We start from the raw sequence: 21,806 nt of genomic DNA, 5'->3' as shown, positions 1-21,806 counted from the left end.
GATGAATACTATTTTTATATCAATAGCATGCGAGGATTTGAATCCATTTTTTTATTAGTATAAGTTGTATGCTTATTAAATATATATTTTTTATTTACAATACCTAATTATTTTTTGCTACAAGACCTAATATTTTAAACTAAAATGACTTTCATTAACCAACACACACAATTGAATATGACAACTTTTTTAAAAAGTACTATCTCAGACTCTCAGTAGAAAATTAAATGTAAACAGAAATATATACTTTTAAAATAATAAATTCATCCATCCATATAATTACAATTACAATAAAATTTAAATCATTTTAGTTTACTTTTCTATAAAACTAGAGTGAGGTCAACAAATTTGGTTGCTTGGTATATGAACTAATGTTTGAGCTGAAAATCGGATAATCTATTCCCTATTGGAATAATAATAACCCTGATAGGGTAATCCGCAGAACGCTAAACCCCTTGGAGCTGCTCGCCCGCAAGGGAAATTTCATCTGTGCTCTGGTGCTTTCGACGGAGGCAACTCAACGGCCATCGTCCACGGTGGCTGCCGATCTCTCCGGCGCGTTCTCCAGGTAAGAGTCAACTGTCTGCTTTTCTTTGTCTTTAAAATCAAATGTTTTGGAGGATGATGCATGATCCGATACATCCAGTCCCTGCACATTTGGAGGATTTCGATTTTCGGTGAAAGTGTTCGAATTTTCTGGGCGTGGTTTTGTCTTTTAGCCAGTGAAGATTGTGACTTATGATTATGAGTGACTAACTAGGGTATTTGTATCTAAGGATCTAGTTACATTATCATTTGCGGTGCCCCCCTCCTTTTTGGGTTGAATTGTAACATGAGGTTTTCGCGGCATTATGTGATTGGAATTGGATCATGTGCCTGAGCTGGATTCCATCACTTCAGGATGTTTTGGGGTTTCTTATTGGGTGTTCTTTTCCCTTTTCCATTTTATAATTTGTAGTCTATCAAGTTCTGTAATTTTAAGGTTTAATTTCCTGATCTACTCTGGATTCTAATAAACTATCTGTTAACTCAAGACTAAATGATATGTATTGATGTTCTGTTTTCTGGTCCTTTCAGGTGTTTGCTTGCTGGAATAAGAGTTCCCAATGTATGCTTTAGTGGTCTGATTTGACATTTTGAGACAGATAACAATCCTACTAGCTTAGAATGAGCTTGCTATTAAGATTAAGGAGTCATATACCCAATGGGTCATATAGACAATCTCTGGGGTTGACTGTAATAGGGCTTAATCTGAGTAATTTGAATGTCCCTTCGAGATATTTTGGTCAAGCTGCAAGGAAAGAGGAAGAGGATGTAGAGGAAGTGGAAATTGACCAAAGAAGGCTCCCAGCTGACTTTGATCCTGCAACATTTGATCCTGCCGAGCATCAAAGTCCTCCATCAGATAGAGTTTTCAGGCTTGTCGATGAATTGGCATCTCTAACACTAGCTGAATCCGCAGAATTGGGCCCCATTCTGATGAAGAAAATGGGACTGAAGGAGATGCCTACTGTGGGATATATGAAACCTGGAGCTGCTGCTAATTTGGCTGGAATGGCAATGAAAGCACCTACTGCAGCCAAAGAGGAGAAGAAGCAAGAGAAGACAGTATTTGAGTTAAAATTGGAATCCTATGAGCCAGCATCAAAAATTAAAATCATCAAAGAAGTCAGGGGTTTTACAGCTTTGGGTTTGAAGGAAGCGAAGGATTTAGTGGAAAAAACACCATCCATTATAAAGAAAGGAGTTTCTAAGGAAGAAGGAGAACAGATAATGGAGAAAATGAAAGCTCTTGGTGCCAAGGTTGTCATGGAATGAAGGTAAACCAATGCACATTGTCTTCTTGGAGAGCTATTGAAATGTGTTTTTCATTACCCCCACATTTCCTGAAGTTTTCACAAGGATGCTATTAGTTTGACAGATTTAACCAGTGGCTGCTTCTTTGTTTGTGCTCATTTATGAATTTGAGCTGGAATTTGATAGTTCAGCCATTCGAGAATATAATTCATTAGAACAAGATTTCGGAAAGCTCTTTCTAATGAAAACATATCACGTTGACATTTTTACATCTCACCATAACATTATTGATGACTTATGGAGATCCTTCAAACACCTCAGAATTACGCTTTTGAGTTTTATCCTCTCCATGACCTTTCTGATGAAACATGCAATTACTCTGACTACTCATTAATCATTATGTAATAGAATAGATACAGCCCAGTGATACTACCTTTTATGGGGTAAAATATTGTTTGTTTGGGCACATATTGTTTTATTTGGATGGTTGGCTGGTTTCAGATGTGTTTGTGTCTGCCATCTGTCTGAACCGTTATGGGATCCTGATTGTCTCTGGCTAGAATTTATAGCCCGCAACAGTACTGTGTTTCAAACTTTCTCAGCATAATAACACTGTTGCAGACTCTGAACTTTCATTGACCAACGAATTTGAATTTGAAATGGCAGTAATAACTCGGGAGGTGAATCATAATTAAGATATCAAAATAATCAATACTTCACTAGGTAATTTGGTTAAAATTGGTGGGCAAATAAAAGGTGTCTTTTTTTCTTTTTTGTTACTTTTTTGTTAAGTACAAAGAGTAGGTTCTCTCAACAAAAATATACATAATGGGTAGATTTTTCTCAATTAAATTGTTATATATATATATATATATATATATATTAGGTTGGAGTTTAAACTCTCGCCAAATATATATATATGAACCACACTCTCAGCGCAATGAACTTCATCGGCTTTTGCTGAATAGGCCCACTTCTTACATTCGTTTGAATCTTAGTCGCGTTGTACTCTGAATTCTTGGACACGGGGTTTGTCTTTTTGGTTGCCCATCCGATATCCAGAGCTTCGTCCTAACTAATCTGAATTCAACCCGGGTGGCACATCTAACTATGGTGGATGAGTCTCTCAATAAAAATTTTTTACATACACAACTTAAATTCGAGACTTTGCTTAAGGGTGTGTTTGATTGGGGGAGAGGGGAGGGGGCTCCTTTGGTTAGGTGGAGGGGAGCCTCTTCCCTCCAAAACCTCCCCCCCTCCCAAATTAGGGGGGAGCCCCCCTCCCTTTCCTCTCCTCCCCTCCCTTCCCTTTGAATCAAACAGACCCTTAGGTTATGTTTGGTTTGAGGGGAGAGGATGGAGGAGAGGGAAGGGTTTTTAAGATACCTTATTTGGTTTGATTAGAAGGAAGGAGAGAGGAGGGGTTTTTAATGATCCTTTGTTTGATTTAAGGTGAGAGGGGAGGGAAGGTAATAATTAAATTATCATTATACTCGTGTACAATAATATATTTTTTTAACATTTTATCACACAAATTTATTTTACATATAAACTCAAATTGTATAATTTTTTTTTAAAGTTACCCTAATCTTGTCAAATTTTTTTTTACTTCTTCACCCCAAATAAATAAATTAAATAATTTTATTAGTAAATTAATCTAAATATTAAACAATACTTTATGAAAAAAATTAATAAAACTAATGATTTTATACCCTCAATAATTGCACAAAACAATGTTAGTCCTTAATAACAATTGAGCAACAATTGTCGTCATTAATAACAAAATATATTGGGCAATAGCATCTAATATATTGATCATGCTTAAGAACCACATTTTGACATCTAGCTAATAAAATATACAAAAATTATCAATAAAAGTCATCATCTAATTAGAACTATAAAACATCCTCATTATCACATCCTTCCATACTGGTGCTGGACATTGAGTTGCTGCTCTAAGCCTATCATTATCAGTCATAAGAAACCAATATATGTCAGGTAATCTTGCAGCATCAATCCCACACTCTTCAAGCATTTTCCAAATTTCTTCACCTGACAATTGTGGTACCTTCTTGAAACTTTGTCCTATCATTACATTTCCTTATTGAATTGTCTCAGCCACAGCTAACACTGTTCCCGTCAACTCATTTAGACTAGCCTCCTCCTCCTTAGACACACTCTTTGTCTTCTTACTACATGCACTATTAATAGTGGGTGAGTGCTCTTGGTCAGGTAAGTTTTCTTGTCCCGGTGAATTTTCTTGTCCATCAAGCTCAACATTAATTGTGGCTCTATTTTGTGAGACAATATTGTTAATGTCATTGACGGTTTCAGTGACTTCTTCTTGAGAACGACGTCTCTTTCTCCACTCACGGGCTGTCTCATTCTCATCTCCATTAGCTCTATCTGTTCCATATAAGATCATCATTTTTTCATAGTTTGGAAAAGAAGTAGTTCTCCATAATGCTGCTTTAGGTTTAGCCTGAAACAAGTGAAATTACAAAAGCAATTCAATTGCAAATGCGCACTTTTTCATTTTTAAAGAATAATATAATCAATGCATATGTAAGAAATTTACCTCAATTAATGCATCCCAAACTTCAGGCTCAGCATCCCATACTTGAGTTATTGGATTCCAAGCGAACCCACTCAAATTGTTGAAAATGTCATAAACATCTGAAAAGTTTCTCTTTAAAGTCTTCCATCGATTTTTCACCTTTTCCTTGTCAATTTGTTTGCCGAATAAAGCACTCAAATATTTACATATGTTATCATAAGCTGTAGTTGTAAAAGTGCCATTAACTTTGTGACCCTCATTATATTCATTCATGAAAGCATTAACGAGGGCATCATCCATTAATCTTGTCCAGTTCACAATTTCCTTATTATTGTTTGGCGCCATCCTATCACATAATAATATAATCACATAATACCAATCTCAATATGAAAAGCTAATTAAATTTTAATGGCAAACTAAACAAATAATATAAAGCAAATAACAGTCAATAAGACAACAAATTTCAATATCTGATCAAACCTCAATTAAACTCAATATAAGTCAATGTAATAATACAACATATTTAAATGTCTATAATAATATAATAGATTCTAACTTATTGAGAAAATCAAAATTCAATGCAATATTCAATGAAGCAAAAGAAAACAATGATCCCAAACTTCAAAACAATCAAAATTCATCAGCAAAAAACAATGATCATATATAGTACGAGCAGAAAACAAGATTTATGTGACTTTACAGACCCCAAACTTAGCACTCTCCAGACAGAAGCAAAAGAACCAGCAATATTCAATGCAATATCGCATCTAAAACACCATTAAAGCTCAATTACTGAACAGCCAATAAAAAATAATTCAATGAATCAACCAATTGCACAGTCACAGCTTTCTAAATTATAATTCTTTGATATTTTCATGACTCCATCCGAACCTATTTTGTTTATAATATGTTTTGGTAAGTCGTGAGTGTAAGTTTTGCCATAGCTGTTTTTCTTTGACCAGTTATTCCTAGGACTTGATCCCAAATTCCCAATGCTCCCGCTGGTTGGTTATCTTACCGTCTGCATAATTCTTGTCTGGACACTTCAGGGAAACAGTTGTAAAATTCAATCAACATCCTTAAAATTCAATCTCTCAAATCTATACAAGCAAACAGTTGTAATTGCAAGGGGTCAATAACATCAATAATATATATATATATATATTCTCTTTCTTTCAAATAGTATTTACATTACTTGCTTTGTTAGTCTCATGACCTCTTCCATATTGGTGCCAAAACATGATTAAGATCCATGGCTAAAAACAAAAGTAATAAACCATAATGGGGCAAAACACATCAGATGTTTAGGCTCATCCAGCTGTCCTGGCCACTTTGTTTTTTGTTACTAAAATTTGGTGCTCTTGAATTAACACATAATTACGGCTTTATTACAGTACCGATCTTATAATATAGAGAGGGGGACTAACAAAGTAGTCTATGCTGCACATTTTCCACAGCCTTCAATTCAGCGTCCGAATAATTGAAGGCGTCTAACATATTTCCCATTAGGAGCCTTGAAACAAACCAATTTTCTGGTCTTATTCCTCCTGAGCTTGGAAATCTGATTAACCTGCAAACTCTGTAAGGCAACACTTTTGACTTATTTTCCCTATAATTCTCGTGTTTATTGGAATATATTTGAAGATCTAAAACTCCATTCTAATGGATTATAGTGGCATTGTTCTCATTTCAGGGTTTTGTCATCCAATAAATTTTCAGGACCCTTACCAGTATCATTTTCGCAATTAAAGAATTTGACAGATTTGTATGCTCTTGGTTACTTTTTTTCATAGCGTTCTTATAAAATAAATAATGATAGTATTTTCTGATGAATTTCATATTGTGGTGCATTGCAGTAGGATAAATGATAACAATTTCAGTGGAACAATACCTAATTTCATCCAGAATTGGGAACTACTTCAAAGACACGAAGAAAACAGAACAAAGAACAAAGCCACGCATCTGACGGGACGAAGAAAACAGAACAACCACAGATCTCAGAACACAAATCAAACAGATCGAGGAAGAACGAAGCAGAAAACCAGGACGAAGAACGATTCAAAGAAAAGATAGACCGAGCAAATGCGAGGAAGAATCTGACCTGAGAATGCACGGTGAGAGCTTCGAAGAGGAGGACCTGACGGGACGACGCACAGCGGGGCTTCGAACACGGCAGACCAGACGCACGGCGAGAGCTCCGACAGACCGAGAGCTCCGAGAAAGCGAGAAGAAGACCCATGAGGACGAGACAGACCGAGCTTCTGCAAGAAAAAGAAAGCCAGACCGAACTTATGCCAGACATACAGTGTGATTGTGTTCCAAGGGTAATATCGTAATTTTATAAAAATAATGAGAGTAAATTAGTCAACAAATTTAACTCTCCCTCCAAAAAATACCAATTTGGAGGGAGCCAAATAAGGGGAGGGATTGGCTCCCTTCCCCTCTAAAAATTTTGAACCAAATGAGAAAAATGAAGTCTCTCCCCTCCCCTCCATTTACTTCTAACCAAACAGAGCTTTAATGAAATTGAGTCACTTATCATTTAGAGTAACTTTTATTGATTAGACATGGGCTTTTGTTTTATAGTATTCTTTTGAGAATGAATTCATTCTTCACCAAAATAAAAAAGCATCATTTATCGATATTAATTCAGTAAGATTTCAATTTCATTAGCTGAAGAAACGTCATTTACACCTCATAATATGATATACTGAGGGTTGAATTCTTGCTAGGATAGGCTTGAATATAATTGTTTTTAATAGAAGAACAAATACGGAAGACTTAAAAAAGTTATATTTGTTTTATTAAAAAGCTATACTATTAATAAATTATGAGTTATGCTATTTATTTTTTCAATTATTGAATAGGATTCATAACTCCACGCCCACCCAATTATGATTTTTGTTTGTTTGTTAGTAACCCAATTGTGATTAATGCCTCATAACTATTTAAAAAGAGAGCTCAGAAGATGCAGCCATCTCTCTCTTTGCGTATGACGGACTAGAAATTAAAAAACCATTTTTGTAAACCCATCGTTTCTTCCTCTGCAAATGAACCTAATAATACAAATACATAGTTCTTGGTTTATACGTATTGTGGAAGAGGTTTTGATCTAATACTAAAAAGTTATGGCTATTTCAACCTCATGATTGACACCAATAAACTTCGATAAAATAGGCGGATAATTGGGTCTCTTAATTATGATGTTAGAGGTTCAATCTTAAGTTCTTAACCATGCGTGTAAAAAGTACACACGTTGTCGGAAAAAAGAAGAAGAAAAACTCAATTTATCTTTATACCTTGAAAGAAATTATTTATTAGCTGTTGGTTGGAAAATATTCTAAATATACAAAACAAAAAATAATAATTAAAGAATAATGATGAATAACTTATATAAGATAATATTGATTAAATGTAATTTATAAAAAGGAAATATAAATGTTAAAATTCAGTATATGTAGAGTAATTCTTTTTTATCAATATGTGTTGAGTAATTTCATCATATCTTTAGGAAGGATATGATCTCTCTATTATTATTTATTAATATCAGTACACTTTTTTACGTCCTAATAAATAATAATTAATAGTGCATTTGAATAATTTTTTTTTCCAGGAAACATGCTATATCATTTGAATATAAATATTTAAATATTAACATTAACATCGTTATTATTATTGCTCTATGTTAACCTAGATACTCGTGCATCTAATATAGGCTAACATGAGTCGCACAAAACCGGAACAAATGGTGTTGTTGCCGGAACACGACACGCGACCTTGTCACTCAAACAACAGGAAAGTTGCTTACTTTATAATCTAGTGCGGCCCGAAGCAGGCTAACGGCATACATAAGAATTTGCCGGTTCCCACTGGAAGCTTCACTTTCCTTTCCTCTCCTCTCCGACGCCTACACCGTCGATAGCATTCCGGTGGCGACTAACCAACGGGTGGGTTTCTCTTATTTTCTTTTGGGGTTACGCCCTTTTATCTCTTCACGCTTTTTCGCGCCCTTTCCCGGTATAGCACACTCTGCACTCTCTGGTTCCTCCCCCGCTGAACATTGCCGTTTTCCAGTCTTCTTCTGTGAGAATTGCCGTTAGAGCTCACCTTTCTTCTGCGGACATTGTCATCTTCTTGAGTCAGACTCTGTTTTGTGTCATGACCCAATTTTGAGATTGTAGTAGATGAATCCTGCATCCACACACCCACCCATACACACGTCTCAATGCTATCATACCCTTTGTTCTAACCACTAATTGCTTTCATGATAATATAGTCTAGTTTTATTTTAGCTTCAAAGTTTTTATGGGTTGCTGCATTGTGGCTGAGCTCTGGTTTAGTTAATTTTGACGATGAAATGTCAGAAATTTGGAATCTACAATGTTATTTGGTTTATATTTGGTTTTGTCAGCTATGTTTAGGAATGTATACTATTTTTTGTGGTGTATGTGATGAAGTCAGGAATTGTTTGCTTCCATAATATGAGAATAGTATGATGAAGTTTATGTTATTAGTTCCAATTCTCATGCTTAAGGTTTCAGGATAAGAACTTGTACATTCTTTGCGCTTATATCTATATTTCTGAAATGTTATTTGGCTGATGGTATTGTCCACTAAATGACAGAGGCAGTCTCAAAATTAGATCTTGACCAATTCTTGTAACACTCTCTGAAGAACACACACTATCTGTGAGGGAATGTCAGCACCATTGTTGATGGAGTCCCTAGTTCTTAATCTCCACGAGATCTCAGCTGTCAAATTCGGCAACTTCAAGCTAAAATCTGGCATTTCCTCACCAATATATCTAGACCTCCGGCTCATTATATCATACCCTTCCCCTTCTCCGCCAAGTCTCCCAAACACTGATATCCTCTGTCTCTTCCTCTTCCTTTGACCTTGTATGTGGTGTCCCTTACACTGCTTTACCCATTGCCACCTGTGTCTCAGTCACACAGAATATTCCCATGGTCATGCGTCGCAAGGAAATCAAGGACTACGGCACTGCTAAAGCTATTGAGGGTGATTTCAAGGCTGGACAAAGTTGCTTAATCATTGAGGATTTAGTTACCAGTGGAACTTCAGTATTGGAAACTGCTGCACCCCTACGTGCTGCAGGGTTGAAGGTTAGCGATGCTGTTGTTTTGATTGATAGAGAACAAGGTGGGAGAGAGAATTTGGAGGAGAATGGGATCAGGCTGCATTCAATTGTTAAGTTGATTGAAATGGTGAACATTTTGAGGGAAAAGGGAAAGCTCGAGAGGGATATGGTGGAGATTGTTATGAAATTCTTGGAAGAGAATCAGAGGGTTGCTGCATTGGCAAAGTTAGGGAAGCCTAAGAGGGTCAAGGCTTTGTCATTTAGGGAAAGGGCAAAGTTGTCTAAGAATCCAAGTGGAAAGAGGTTGTTCGAGATAATGGCTGAGAAGGAGAGTAATCTTTGTTTGGCTGCAGATGTTGGAACTGCAGCTGAATTGCTTGAAATTGCAGAAAAGGTGAAAACTTGGTATTTGTTTTGGAAGATGTTTCCTGACTGATAGTAGTAGAGAGAAATCCTTTGAACAAACAAAGATTAGGTCTTCACTTTCAGCCTAACTTTTGTATTGATTTTTTTTTTTTCAATTTTCTTTTTAACTAATTCTAGAGGCTTCCATGTGGCTTGATTTCTTATATATGCTGAAAAGTTAGGGGTTTCTAAATGAAAAAAAGTTGGAACTTGAGCGTTGAAAGAGTCATGCCTCTCTATTCAAAAGCTAGTTTGTGGTTAAAATTAATGTCCTGCTAACTCTCTTTTAACTAATTTTTCTGTGGCATTCTCCTATTAGGTTGGGCCTGAGATTTGCTTGCTGAAAACTCATGTGGATATTTTTCCAGATTTTACTCCTGAGTTTGGTTCTAAGCTTCGCACGGTAAATTGATAATGCATTTGTATTGTTTGCATATTTTGCCAGACTATAGTGGGTTTGTTAGCATTCATTAAAGGAATTGTGTTTATTTCCTATTTTCTTTGATGAGAGTTCTATATATGATTAGGGTGCATCATGTCAGATAGATTTTGAGAAATCTGATGAGTTATTGTCTATGTCCAGCAATGCGTTATTTTATGTTCTGCTCATTACCTATGGTAAGTAAGAGTGTAAGTGAATATGAGCATCATGTGATAGGATTCAAGGAAGCACTCATATTTCTTCCCTATGTTTTCCTAACCTATTCTATATTCTAACAAAGATTGCAGAGAAACATAATTTCTTAGTCTTTGAGGATCGTAAATTTGCTGACATTGGTAACACGGTTACTTTGCAATATGAAGGGTGACACTTTGACCTTAGTCTGGACACCTTTTCATTTCACTTCCATTTGTTTTTTCTGTTTTGTGACATCGATATATTCTGATGTTTGAAGGGGGATTTATCACATATTGGAGTGGGCTGATATAGTAAATGCTCACATTATTTCTGGTCCTGGAATTGTTGATGGATTGAAATTGAAGGTCAGTAATACTTGTTATGAAATCATTTTCTCTACAGAAAGACCTCAAAAGATAGTCTAACATATGCTGAATTATACTCAGGGTTTGCCTCGGGGTCGGGGTTTGTTGTTGCTTGCTGAAATGAGTTCAGCCGGTAACCTTGCCACAGGAGATTATACAGCAGCAGCATTGAGAATTGCCGAGGATCATTCGGATTTTGTGATTGGCTTTATTTCAGTCAATCCAGCATCATGGCCAGGGCAACCGGTAAATCCTTCTTTCGTTCATGCAACTCCTGGAGTTCAAATGGTGATTGGTGGTGATGCATTAGGGCAGCAATATAGCACTCCATATTCTGTAAGTTTCTGCCTTTTGTTTCACATCTGCCTCTTAGTTTTACTCCCTCCAGTTTCTATTATAAGATGTTTTTTAGAAGGATTCTTTGATCCTTAATATAAGGCACTTGATGGGATGTTAATTATATTTTTTTAATATTATCCCTATTTAAACTCATTAACTATGGGAGAGAATGTATTGAAATTTGAAAATTTTTCATTTAAATAGGGTTAAAATTGGAATTTTATTCTATTATTAGACAATTTTAATAACTTAATTATCTCTCCTTGATTCTAGTGAGATGGTTAGATGTGTCTTATAATAGGGATTGGAGAATGTATATCTTCATACACGATTAAGCTACTCATGAATAGAAGTTGATCATCTTGAGTTAAGTCTGGAATTGGTGTGATACCTTACATTTTCAAGTGGTATACTTAGAGACAATTTTATAACAAATAGGAGTTACCCAAGCAATTTTTAAAACACAATTTCGCAAATAATCAATTTTTAAATCACAAACTCATGACACCCTTAATCCAATGGCCTTGGGCTCCAACAAATACATGATTATGATCATTTACACCATTGGGCTTACACACAAATATAACTTTACCCTGTTCAAAACACATAGGCCCATAACACAACCCAAAGCTATCGTACACATTGGGTGGATCTCAATCCACACCAACTCTTAAATGAACCCATGCAATTTATGTAACATTCCGAAACAACACAGACTAAAAATCATTCATAAATCATTCAAATACATATAATTGTAATAAAAAAAGTTTCAATAGTCATAATCATGCAAATAATGAGTCTAGACATGCTCAATATATTAAAAAGCTCTAAATTAGCAGTATACATCATTCAATCACATAAATACACTAAATAGGCATAGTAGACTCAACCCGCTATGCTCTAAACCTCAAATGCTTCTCCTTTATCCTTACCTTGAAAAATAATAACTATGGAGTGAGACTATAAAGTCTTAGGAACCCATGATCAATTCACAACAATGCACGCACATTAAGGTTCATAAGCTAGCAAAGTTGGAATTTAAAAACGTAGTTCTTCGTATAAAGCTTTCCAAATGCCACATGGTTTCCAAATGCAATTTGTCTTTCCAAACAATATGTTTCCAAATACCATATATTTTCCAGAAACGATACCATGCCTTCCAATGGCGTCTTGCAATCCATGTAGCCGACCCCACCTAGTGGGATAAAGGCTTGTTGTTGTTGTTGTTGTTGTTGATACCATGCCTTCCAAACGCAAGATGATTTCCAAAACACAATAATATACTTTCCAAACACAAATAATTTCTAAACACAATCTGCATCATCAATAACAGTCACCTTTAGTCAATGGCCTTGTGGCTTAATGGCATGCAAGCTGATTGTGTGTTTGATTTCGCTTGTAGCTTTTAGTGTTTGCCCTTCTAACTCAGCCAAAAAAAAAAAAAAGAACAGTCACCTTTGTAACGTACCCTTAAATACTCTTAACATACATTTTTTTTTAATAGTATAAGGAGTAGACTAGGCTGGCAGTAGAAGGAGAAGGAGAGAATGGTAGACCTCTCCTAACTAAATTGCTATATATACAAGGATTGAAATTTGAACCTTGAACCATTTGTTTAAGTAATGATAACTTTTATCATTTACGCTAACTTTAATTGGTGATAACATACATACATTATTTAACTTAATCCATAATAATAAAATAGCTTTGAGTCGTTATACATCTACCACTTGCACTTAGTTGTGGAATACCAGGTGGCACCATGTACAAATCCACATAAACTTCTCCCAACACAATTCATATACACGGTCATGATCATGCTGAACATAAAACTATTGTCAAAACAATTTAAAACACATGGGAACATATTTATATAACACTTTGCCATCAATTCCTATTCCAATTATTCCCACTTCACTAAACAAGTTCAACAATCCTATACATTAAGCTTTCATAATTTAAACAACACATTTTATTTTACAAAATATGCAAGCGCGCAAAGGAAATTGAATCATGGTTATCTCAAATCCTTAGCTTAGAATATTCAAACCATGTGAGCCCTCCAAACACCATAATCCACAATCAATCAACACATCACCATAAATATTTTGCATAAGTACAAGGCTCACAAAACAATTTCTCCTAATCCTAAGGGTTAAACCTCCCAAACACACTTCCATTGATATAATCTCATTACCCAAACACTTTTCTAGCATATCCAACCTTAACAAATCCTTCATTAAAAAAAAAAAAGTCTAACACTTCAAAATCCCCAAACTCACTAAATTTCCAACCTAATGTTTTATCCATAACAACACTCACACATGTAAATCATTGTTATAACCCTAGCCATTTCTCTACAACAATAACAGCAACAGCAAGCTTATCCCACTAGCTGGGATCGGCTACATAGATTATATGATGTTATTGTGCTATATCATTTGCAAAACTTTTATAAATGTTGTTAACTAAGAGGTCTCGGTCAACAACTTCTAAAAGTATTTTCTTTGGCCTTCCTCTACTCCTCTTAACAGGATTCAAAGTTCAAAGCTATCTATTCCACTTTTTTTACTTGTGCTTCCCGCTGTCTTCTTTGTACATATCCAAATTATCTCAAATAATTTTCTATCATTTTTCCCTCAATAGCTTCTATGCCTACTTTTTCTCATATGTACTCATTTCGGATTTTATCTCTACATGTATATTTCTACATCCATCTTAACATTCTCATCTCTGTTATTCTAACTTTATACTCTTGTTGTCCTGTTAAAGTCCAACATTCACTACTATATAACATAACTAGTCATATAACAGTTTGATAAAACTTCCCTTAAATTTATTAGGTACCTCATGATCACAAATAACTCCTTTAGCATTTCTCTAATTAAACCATCTAACTTGTATCCTATGTGCAATATCCCCATTAATTTCCCTATCATGTTGGATAAAATATTTAAACTCTTTCACTTGAGATATAATCTAATTTCTTAATTTCACTTCCAAATTACTACTGACTGATCTCTTATCAAAATTACAGTGCAAATATTCTGTCTTACTTTTACTCAGGTGGAAACTTTTTAACTCTAATAACTTCCTTCATAACTCAAGTTTACTGTTTATCTCTTTTCTTGTCTTTGTAATAAGAATTATATCATTAGTGAAAAGCATACATTTGGGGCTTCTCTCTTGAATATGCTCAGTCAAAATATTTAGGATCAGGTTAAACAAATAAGAATTCAAAAATAATCCTTGATGTAGTCCAATCGTTATAGGAAAATCTTGTGTCACTGCTAGACATTCTTATACTAGTTGTTGCCTCCCATGCATATTTTGTATAGCTCTACTATAGGCAACTTGGCCACCCTTCTTTTCCAAGGTTTTCCAAAGCATTTCTCTTGGTACATGATTATAAACTTTTTCTAGATCAATAAAAATCATGTATAAATAACCACGGATATACCCCTTAACTTTACTGTGCAAAATATCTGTTCGTGCTTGGACAAAGTTTAACGAAAAAAAATTATATAAAAGAACCCAAAATTACAAACAAGGACCAAGAAAATTGCCCCGGTCTTTTTCTGTAATTTTTGGTCAACTAATTGCTAAAGTTAATATTTGTTTATTGATAGGGGCAATATTCTACCAATTTTAAAAGTTGAAGGGAATATTATATTAAAAATGAGTTCAGACGCTCTCAGATTGGATTTATAATTAAGGAGCAAATTTTTCATTTAACCTTATTTATAATTCATATTTTCATCTGTCACATTATTCAGACATGCTTCAAATTATAGGACGCGTTCTTGACAAAGGACAACTCAAAAAATGGTGTTGCAGGTGATATATAATAAGGGAAGTGACATAATAATTGTGGGTCGTGGCATCGTAAAGGCGGCAAATCCAGCAAAGGCAGCTCATGAATATCGACTCGAAGGATGGAAAGCTTATTTGGCCAAGTGCTCTTGAGACTTCTTCTATTTCATTAATAAGACTGTCGTAATTGGAACATAAAAAATGGATTTGAGGAAAGGGAAAATGTGAGAGAGAGAGAGTACTTTTATTCTGTTTAGTTGATGGCAGATGACTTTTTGAAAAGATAGCTTCCCGTTAATTTTATTGAGAGGTAATTTTCTCTCTGTTGAAACGAGAGCTGCATACTTGGGAGCAGAAATTCATGATTTTGTACGGAACAACTCTTTTTCGGTGTGTTGTATGGAACAACTTTGTCTTGCATGAAGGTTACTATTGTGAATTGAATTTCTTTTTTTTGCACTTGAACTTAACTCACTTTAATTAGTTTGCCATAGACTTCTTCTATGAATTTAACCAGTTTTTTTAAAATTAAATTGGTCATTGAGCTTAATAAAATATTGGCTCATGGTTCAACGGTAAGATTGGTTTTTAATTAAATTAATAAATTTTTAATCATGTATATATAAAAATAAGAGATAACAGGCATATTTTTTTTTATAGCACAAGAGTAGATTCTATTGAATGGTCAGGTTAGTTTTAATCAAATTAATAAATTTTTAATTATATATACATAAGAGATAACATATATTTTTTTTTTTTGATAGTATAAGGAGTAGACTCTGCTGATAGTAGAGATTATCTTCCCTAAGATATAGAAGGCAAAGGAGAGAATGGTAGATCTCTTCCAACTAAATTGTTATATACACAAGGATTGAAATTTGAATCTTCAATCACTTGTTTAAGTAATGAGAGTTCTTATCATTCATGCTAACTTTAGTTGGTAACATACATCAATTATTTAACTTAATCTATAACTATAATTTATTTATAATAACATTTTGAAAATTATTGGCTTAATTTTGATGATTGTTCTGAGATTATTGCAACTTGTTAGCTATAAAACTTGCATAGCTTTCCAAGCTTTCTAGGTTCTTTCTTGTCTTTATTCATGGAACGAATCCAGTGTTGGTAATGACATTTCAGATTCATCACTTGGAAAAAAAAAAAAACTAGCAAAAATGATAATCAAGGATAGTATAAAGACATTAATGATAATTAAAAACTTCGAAATAATGAAACTGCATGATGAGCTAAGAGCTATATCCATTTAAACATAAAGTCTGGTGTTCAAGTATCAATTTTTTCAATGGGAGAGCTATCTTAATTATCATTTTGTGATGACAATAATCGAGTTTGATTCCGTGATATCGTATATCAAACACCATAGAAAAGAAAATATTTACTTGAGATGTGTTTAGTAAGTTGCATATCTTAATGTTGTAAGGTAAGCTTGTTCTAAAATAAAGCTAGAAAAACTCTTCACCAGGGAAAAAAAAAAAAAGAAACTAGTAAAACTTAGGTCGTGGGTTAATAATGCGGCTGGAAATTTTTGAACGGTTCAAGGCTCCAACCAGTTGGAGGCACTTTGCTTACCACTATCAATGGGGGTTGAGTCTAATAAAAGGAACTAATTCCTCATAATATAAAAAATGAAGATTCAAATATTCCAAAATGTGAAGTGATATTCATTAGTTTGAGTCAAAAAAAAAAAAAAGAGGGCTCTTTTGATGGGTGTGAAATTTCAGAACAATTCTGAAATCTTGTGAAAACTCACCACCTTGCTCAACATTTAACGAGAATTCTAAATAGTCTAATGACTTTCAAAAATTCATTTGTTTGAGCTAAAATTGGGATCGCTTTTGATAGGAAAGAACTTTTGATACAATTCTGGAATCTTGTGAGAACACACTATCTAGCTCAACTTTTGACGAGCATTTCAAAAAATCTAGTGGCATATGAAAATTCATTTATTTGTTTGAGGCAAAACTGCGAGCTCTTTGAATTGAAATAAACTTTCAGAATCTTGTGAAAACTCTTCATCCAACTCAACTTTTAATGAAAATTCTGAAAAGCCCAACAACATTTGAAAATCTCATCTGTTTGAGCCAAAGTAGTTGAGAGCTCTTTCAACCAGTACAAACTTTTAAAATTCACCATTCTGCTCAACTTTTAACAAGCATTTGAAAAAAGTCTGGCGACATTCCAAAACTTATCCATTTGAACTAAAATTGTGAGCTCTTTTGGAAAAGCAAATGGTTTAAGGCACTTCACTTACCCACAATTATTTAATTTAAAGCTCGCCATAAATACTTGTTGGATGTTGCATTCTAGAATCTTGATCTTTTGCAAAAACCGGACATAGGTATTTTCTTTTCGTTAAAGTAGACATGTTTGTAAATTGTAATTAATAAATATTACATGTGATGTTGCCCCTTGAATATTGGAAAGATGGGCCTCCTTTTACCACAAAACCATGTAAATAAATAAAGTGTTTTCAAAATATGAGGGAGACAGTTACCTAACATTTTTTCATTGCCTGTTCTCAGGCCATAATGTAACTTTTAGGCTTTTAAATTTATCTCAATTATTAATTTAATTTTGTAAGTTTGATTTTTATTCATATGGCAGCTCAAGTTTATTTCAATTATTGGTTTGATGCTAATTGTTTAAGATGTAATCCTACTAAAATTTGTTCACATGAATAACAAAATATTGATGGCAACATTATAGATTAATGAATGGAAATGTAATTATTTAGATAGAAAAAGAATAGACTCAAATTTTAACAAACAAAAGAAGAGAACTCAACATAAAGAATTAAATTAATAAGAATTAAAATCGTCCAAGAGCTAATTTATTTTTTTTTTTCATTTAGCTACATATACATACCAAGTTATCAACATATACTTTACAGATTATATTAATTTGAGAATCAACTTGTATTTTAAAATTTAAAGGACTATAACATGATAATTTAAGAAAATGTAAGGGATCAAATCAATAAAAAATAAACTTGAGAAGCCAAATTAAACTGATAATTGAAAAGAATTTAATTGTCACACTCTAGTACTGAGGGTGTGACTAGCATGGAATCTGAGATAGACTCACATTTCATAAGCCTTAATTAATCAAAAAATTAATTTAAGATAATAATATATAATTTAAATCTAAATTTAAGATTCGTAAAGTCTTAACCATTTTGTAGAAATTTTGGCAGTCTTTTCTATAATTAAGACCTCTCGAAATTTCTATAACAACAAACCTATCAGCCAAATCAAAAAAGAGCTTAGCTCCACACCAACAGACTTCACAACAATAAAATGAGACTATGACCTAACTATGGTATACATGAATATTAAATTATAATTGTATAATATAATACATAATTACATTAAAATAAATTGTCAATATATACTTCCACCTTTTCGAAAACAATTATGCCCCTCAATAATCAGTAGAAGGGGTAGGATCAAATTTAATATCTGAGACCAAAGACAATTTTTTAGTGATTAGCATTTCAATTGAGATTATAAAAATGAAGGAAGAGAACATTTATGAATCCAATAAACAAACCATTAACATATTAAAACTCATTTTATTCATCATTTTATTTTTATTCTTAAACAATCATATACGAAAACATAATTAAGTATATAAATATATTGAATTATAGATAATGAAAAAATCAAGTTCAACATTCTAAGCTACAGCTTTCATCTTAAACAATTAAATTACATAATTTTTCATGTAAAATCATATATGACCAAACAACAATTTGTTTAATAGAATAAATTTAAAAATAATAATTTTAAAAGTTTCACGTTTTAACAAGACTTTTTCACAATAATTAACAAATATGGACATATAGTTTATGAGAGTAAATAACTAATAAGTATGAACTCATAGTCCACAAGAGTAAGTAATCAACAAGCGTAACTTGAAGCCACGAAAACAAGTGTAAGCATAAGGCTCATGAAATCAAGTGTGAATACTATGTTCACGAATAACAATCTCTCCATTTCACGTGTGTTGGCCGTTGCATGGGGCTAGTTCATCCTAAGCACCCTACTAGCTAAATATTCTATGGCGTGCCAAAGGCTAAAGGAACTTTCATTAGTATGTAGCATTCTGAACTTAGTCCACTAATTAAAACCAAGCATGCATAGAGTAAAAAAAAAAATTTTAAAATTTTTGCTTTCAAAATATACGATTCAATGGTCATATTTCATTTTCATACTCATTTTCATTTCCTCCATACACGAGTTGCTGTATTCAAAATTTGCATATCAAACATGGTGTTAAGAAATTAAGTTGTTTTTGAAAAGTAACAACATTTGTTGTATATTAATTTCAATCACTACTTGTTAATGACATAAATCATCAATAAAATCAAGTTATTGTAGTTAATAAAACAATCATCATAAAAAAAAAAGGATTTACAAGGATATTTATACAATTTTTTTATGAAGGAATAATATTAAAATTCATGTAAAAGAAATTTTATGAAAACCTTGCAAAAATTTTGTTTAGAGGCGCTATCCACTCACCTTACACATTTTCAAGTATCTCTATAATATTGCTCTTTTTAAGCTTCTCACTTAAGCTTCAATAATACCACTAATTACCTAATTAAACAAACCAACAAGCTAATAATACTAAACTTTTCATACTACAACTTTATCTATTTATGCTTTATTTAAATATTCACAAGACTTTCTAAAACCTTATTTATTCTTAATTCAACTGTCTCAAAGCACGCTCTCTTCCAAAAAATTTTAAGTCCAATTATCATAACTCCAACAATTCACTGGCTATGAAATTTTCAATTAGTATTGTAGAATGTAAAAAGATCTTTATTCTTAAGACATAGTATTCAATCATCCAAGCATTAACCAAATCAAATTAAAAAATTTAAATGACTTGTCACTCTAGTATAGAAGAGAAATCTCAAACAGCAAATGTAACCTATATAATTTCCTTTAACATAAAACATGATAAGCTAAATTAAACTCATGTTTTCTTAAAATTTTGTAATGTGCTACAAGCCACAAATTCCTTTAATCCTTTCTTTTTCAAATATTTCAACAAGCACCTTGAATTATCAAGGTTTAATTGACAACCATGCAATAGATCTCACCAACTTCTAACATTACACAAGTCTCATCAAAAACACTAAACATTTCAATCTCAAATAACATCAAAATTAAACATATACCGCCACCAATTTCTTTATTAAATTAATCACTTAACAATAACACAACAGGAGCAAAAGAAAATCTTCCCATCTCGTTTATGCCTTCCTTAATACTTAATAACTCACCACAAACTCATATTTAATTTAATATTATCCGTTTTAATTACCCCCAAGATCCCAATCAATATTTTTGATTTATTACTTTTGGGTGTAATTACACATATAACTTTTCAAGTGGCATCCCATAATTCTTTCAAACCCTAATATAAAATTAAACAATTTTTTTTTCGCTAAAAACCTCTTTTCAAGTAATTTTACAGACATATTGAGAGCATCCATCATTGATAAAATCATAAGACAAACTTTCAAGCAATTCAGCAATTTTCATTTTTTCTTTCAATAGCCAAACTTCAGCCCAGCATCACAACATAATAATCTAGCATTAACCGAAACAACAACCCGATTCTTCCTAAATCAACACGATAACACAGTGAGGAACAGAGGCATCATGAACCGGCCAGAGGAGAAAAGAATGATTTGGTGTTGCCATAGAAATCAAAGAGGAAGAAGAAGGACCAACAAATTACCTCAAACCAAAGTACAGTGGCAACAGCCGCATATTAGCGCACGAACGACACACAAAGAGAGGAGAAAAGCTTCGCCCCTGCTGCTTAAAGGAGAAGGAGAATAAGCAGAAATTCAGCAACCCGAAAAAAGAGAAAAACTTGAGCTCACCATACACCCACGCGCGACGTCCAGCAACTGAGGAGGAAGAAAAATAGAAGCTCAACACGCACACAATGCTGCTGTCAATCCAGAACAGAGAGGAACAAAGAACGGTGATATCAACTCTCCCAATAGCACAGACACGACAACAAGAATCGATGTAGACCGACGGCGAGCAAAGGAAATTGATGAGAAGAACCAGAGCATTGGCCAACGAGGAAGAACTAGAGAAGTGCAATGGCGGTGAAGAGAAATAAGGAATGGGATACTCTGTCTCGCTCTATTCTTCGCACAAGAATAAGAAAAATCTGACTGAGAATTATTTGAGAAAATTACAAGAAAGGCACAGGGAAAATTACAAAAACGGCACAAAAAAGGGCACAGAATTTTCCTATAACTTAAAACAAAATAAAATCAAATTTTTACTCTGTAAAATTTAAACTCTGAACCTTCAAGAAAGTTATTGATATAAGTTTCACTTAAATTGTCACTTTTTACTTGCTATAAAACTAATTTAAATGAAATGTCAATTGAAAAAAAAAATTAATTTAATTTAAAATTTAGAGTCATTACACTAATGGACTAAAAATTTATTTTTTTAGGTAATTCTAACGCATGTAAACATCATCTTTTTAAAAAAGATGGAAGACAATTCATATATAAGACAATTTTTCCTCATGCTTTAGATTATGCAATAACTCAATCTCAGATATTATTCAACATATAAAACAATCAAAATTTGTAAAAACATATAAAATTAAAAATATATCACTTTAATATTACAACCAATGAATCATGAATCAATGCTGTGACCAGATCGGCTAGCTATATTTTATTCAACACACATTGCCAATGTATTATGAATACACACACATACATATATGTTGGCTTCT

General features: G+C 33.3%; 2 protein-coding genes and 1 pseudogene across 2 annotated transcripts; 2 read left to right on the top strand and 1 right to left on the bottom strand.

Annotated features, from left to right (window-relative positions):
- The first annotated feature begins 400 nt into the window (after positions 1 to 400).
- LOC129312634 (uncharacterized) lies at positions 401 to 2,316 on the top strand. Its single transcript, XM_054955309.1, has 2 exons — positions 401 to 568; positions 1,078 to 2,316. The coding sequence occupies exon 2, from the start codon at positions 1,168 to 1,170 to the stop codon at positions 1,816 to 1,818; it is 651 nt and encodes a 216-aa protein (XP_054811284.1). The 5' UTR covers positions 401 to 568; positions 1,078 to 1,167; the 3' UTR covers positions 1,819 to 2,316.
- A 1,245-nt stretch (positions 2,317 to 3,561) lies between these two features.
- Positions 3,562 to 8,551, bottom strand: LOC129314204 (uncharacterized). The gene is made up of 4 exons (XM_054957563.1): positions 8,383 to 8,551; positions 6,456 to 6,642; positions 4,376 to 4,700; positions 3,562 to 4,279 (listed from the first exon to the last, which is right to left on the bottom strand). Exons 1-4 carry the CDS (start codon positions 8,549 to 8,551, stop codon positions 3,899 to 3,901), a joined length of 1,062 nt encoding a protein of 353 aa, XP_054813538.1. The 3' UTR covers positions 3,562 to 3,898.
- On the top strand, positions 8,075 to 15,439 carry LOC129313648 (uridine 5'-monophosphate synthase-like; annotated as a pseudogene).
- Positions 15,440 to 21,806: the final 6,367 nt, after the last annotated feature.

Source organism: Prosopis cineraria, unplaced genomic scaffold (genome assembly GCF_029017545.1).
Source record: "Prosopis cineraria cultivar Desert tree isolate PC_DT_omini unplaced genomic scaffold, ASM2901754v1 PC6, whole genome shotgun sequence".
Classification (NCBI taxonomy): domain Eukaryota; kingdom Viridiplantae; phylum Streptophyta; class Magnoliopsida; order Fabales; family Fabaceae; genus Prosopis; species Prosopis cineraria.
The sequence above is the reverse complement of the archived record's forward strand: the minus strand, read 5'-3'. Positions and strand labels throughout refer to the sequence as shown.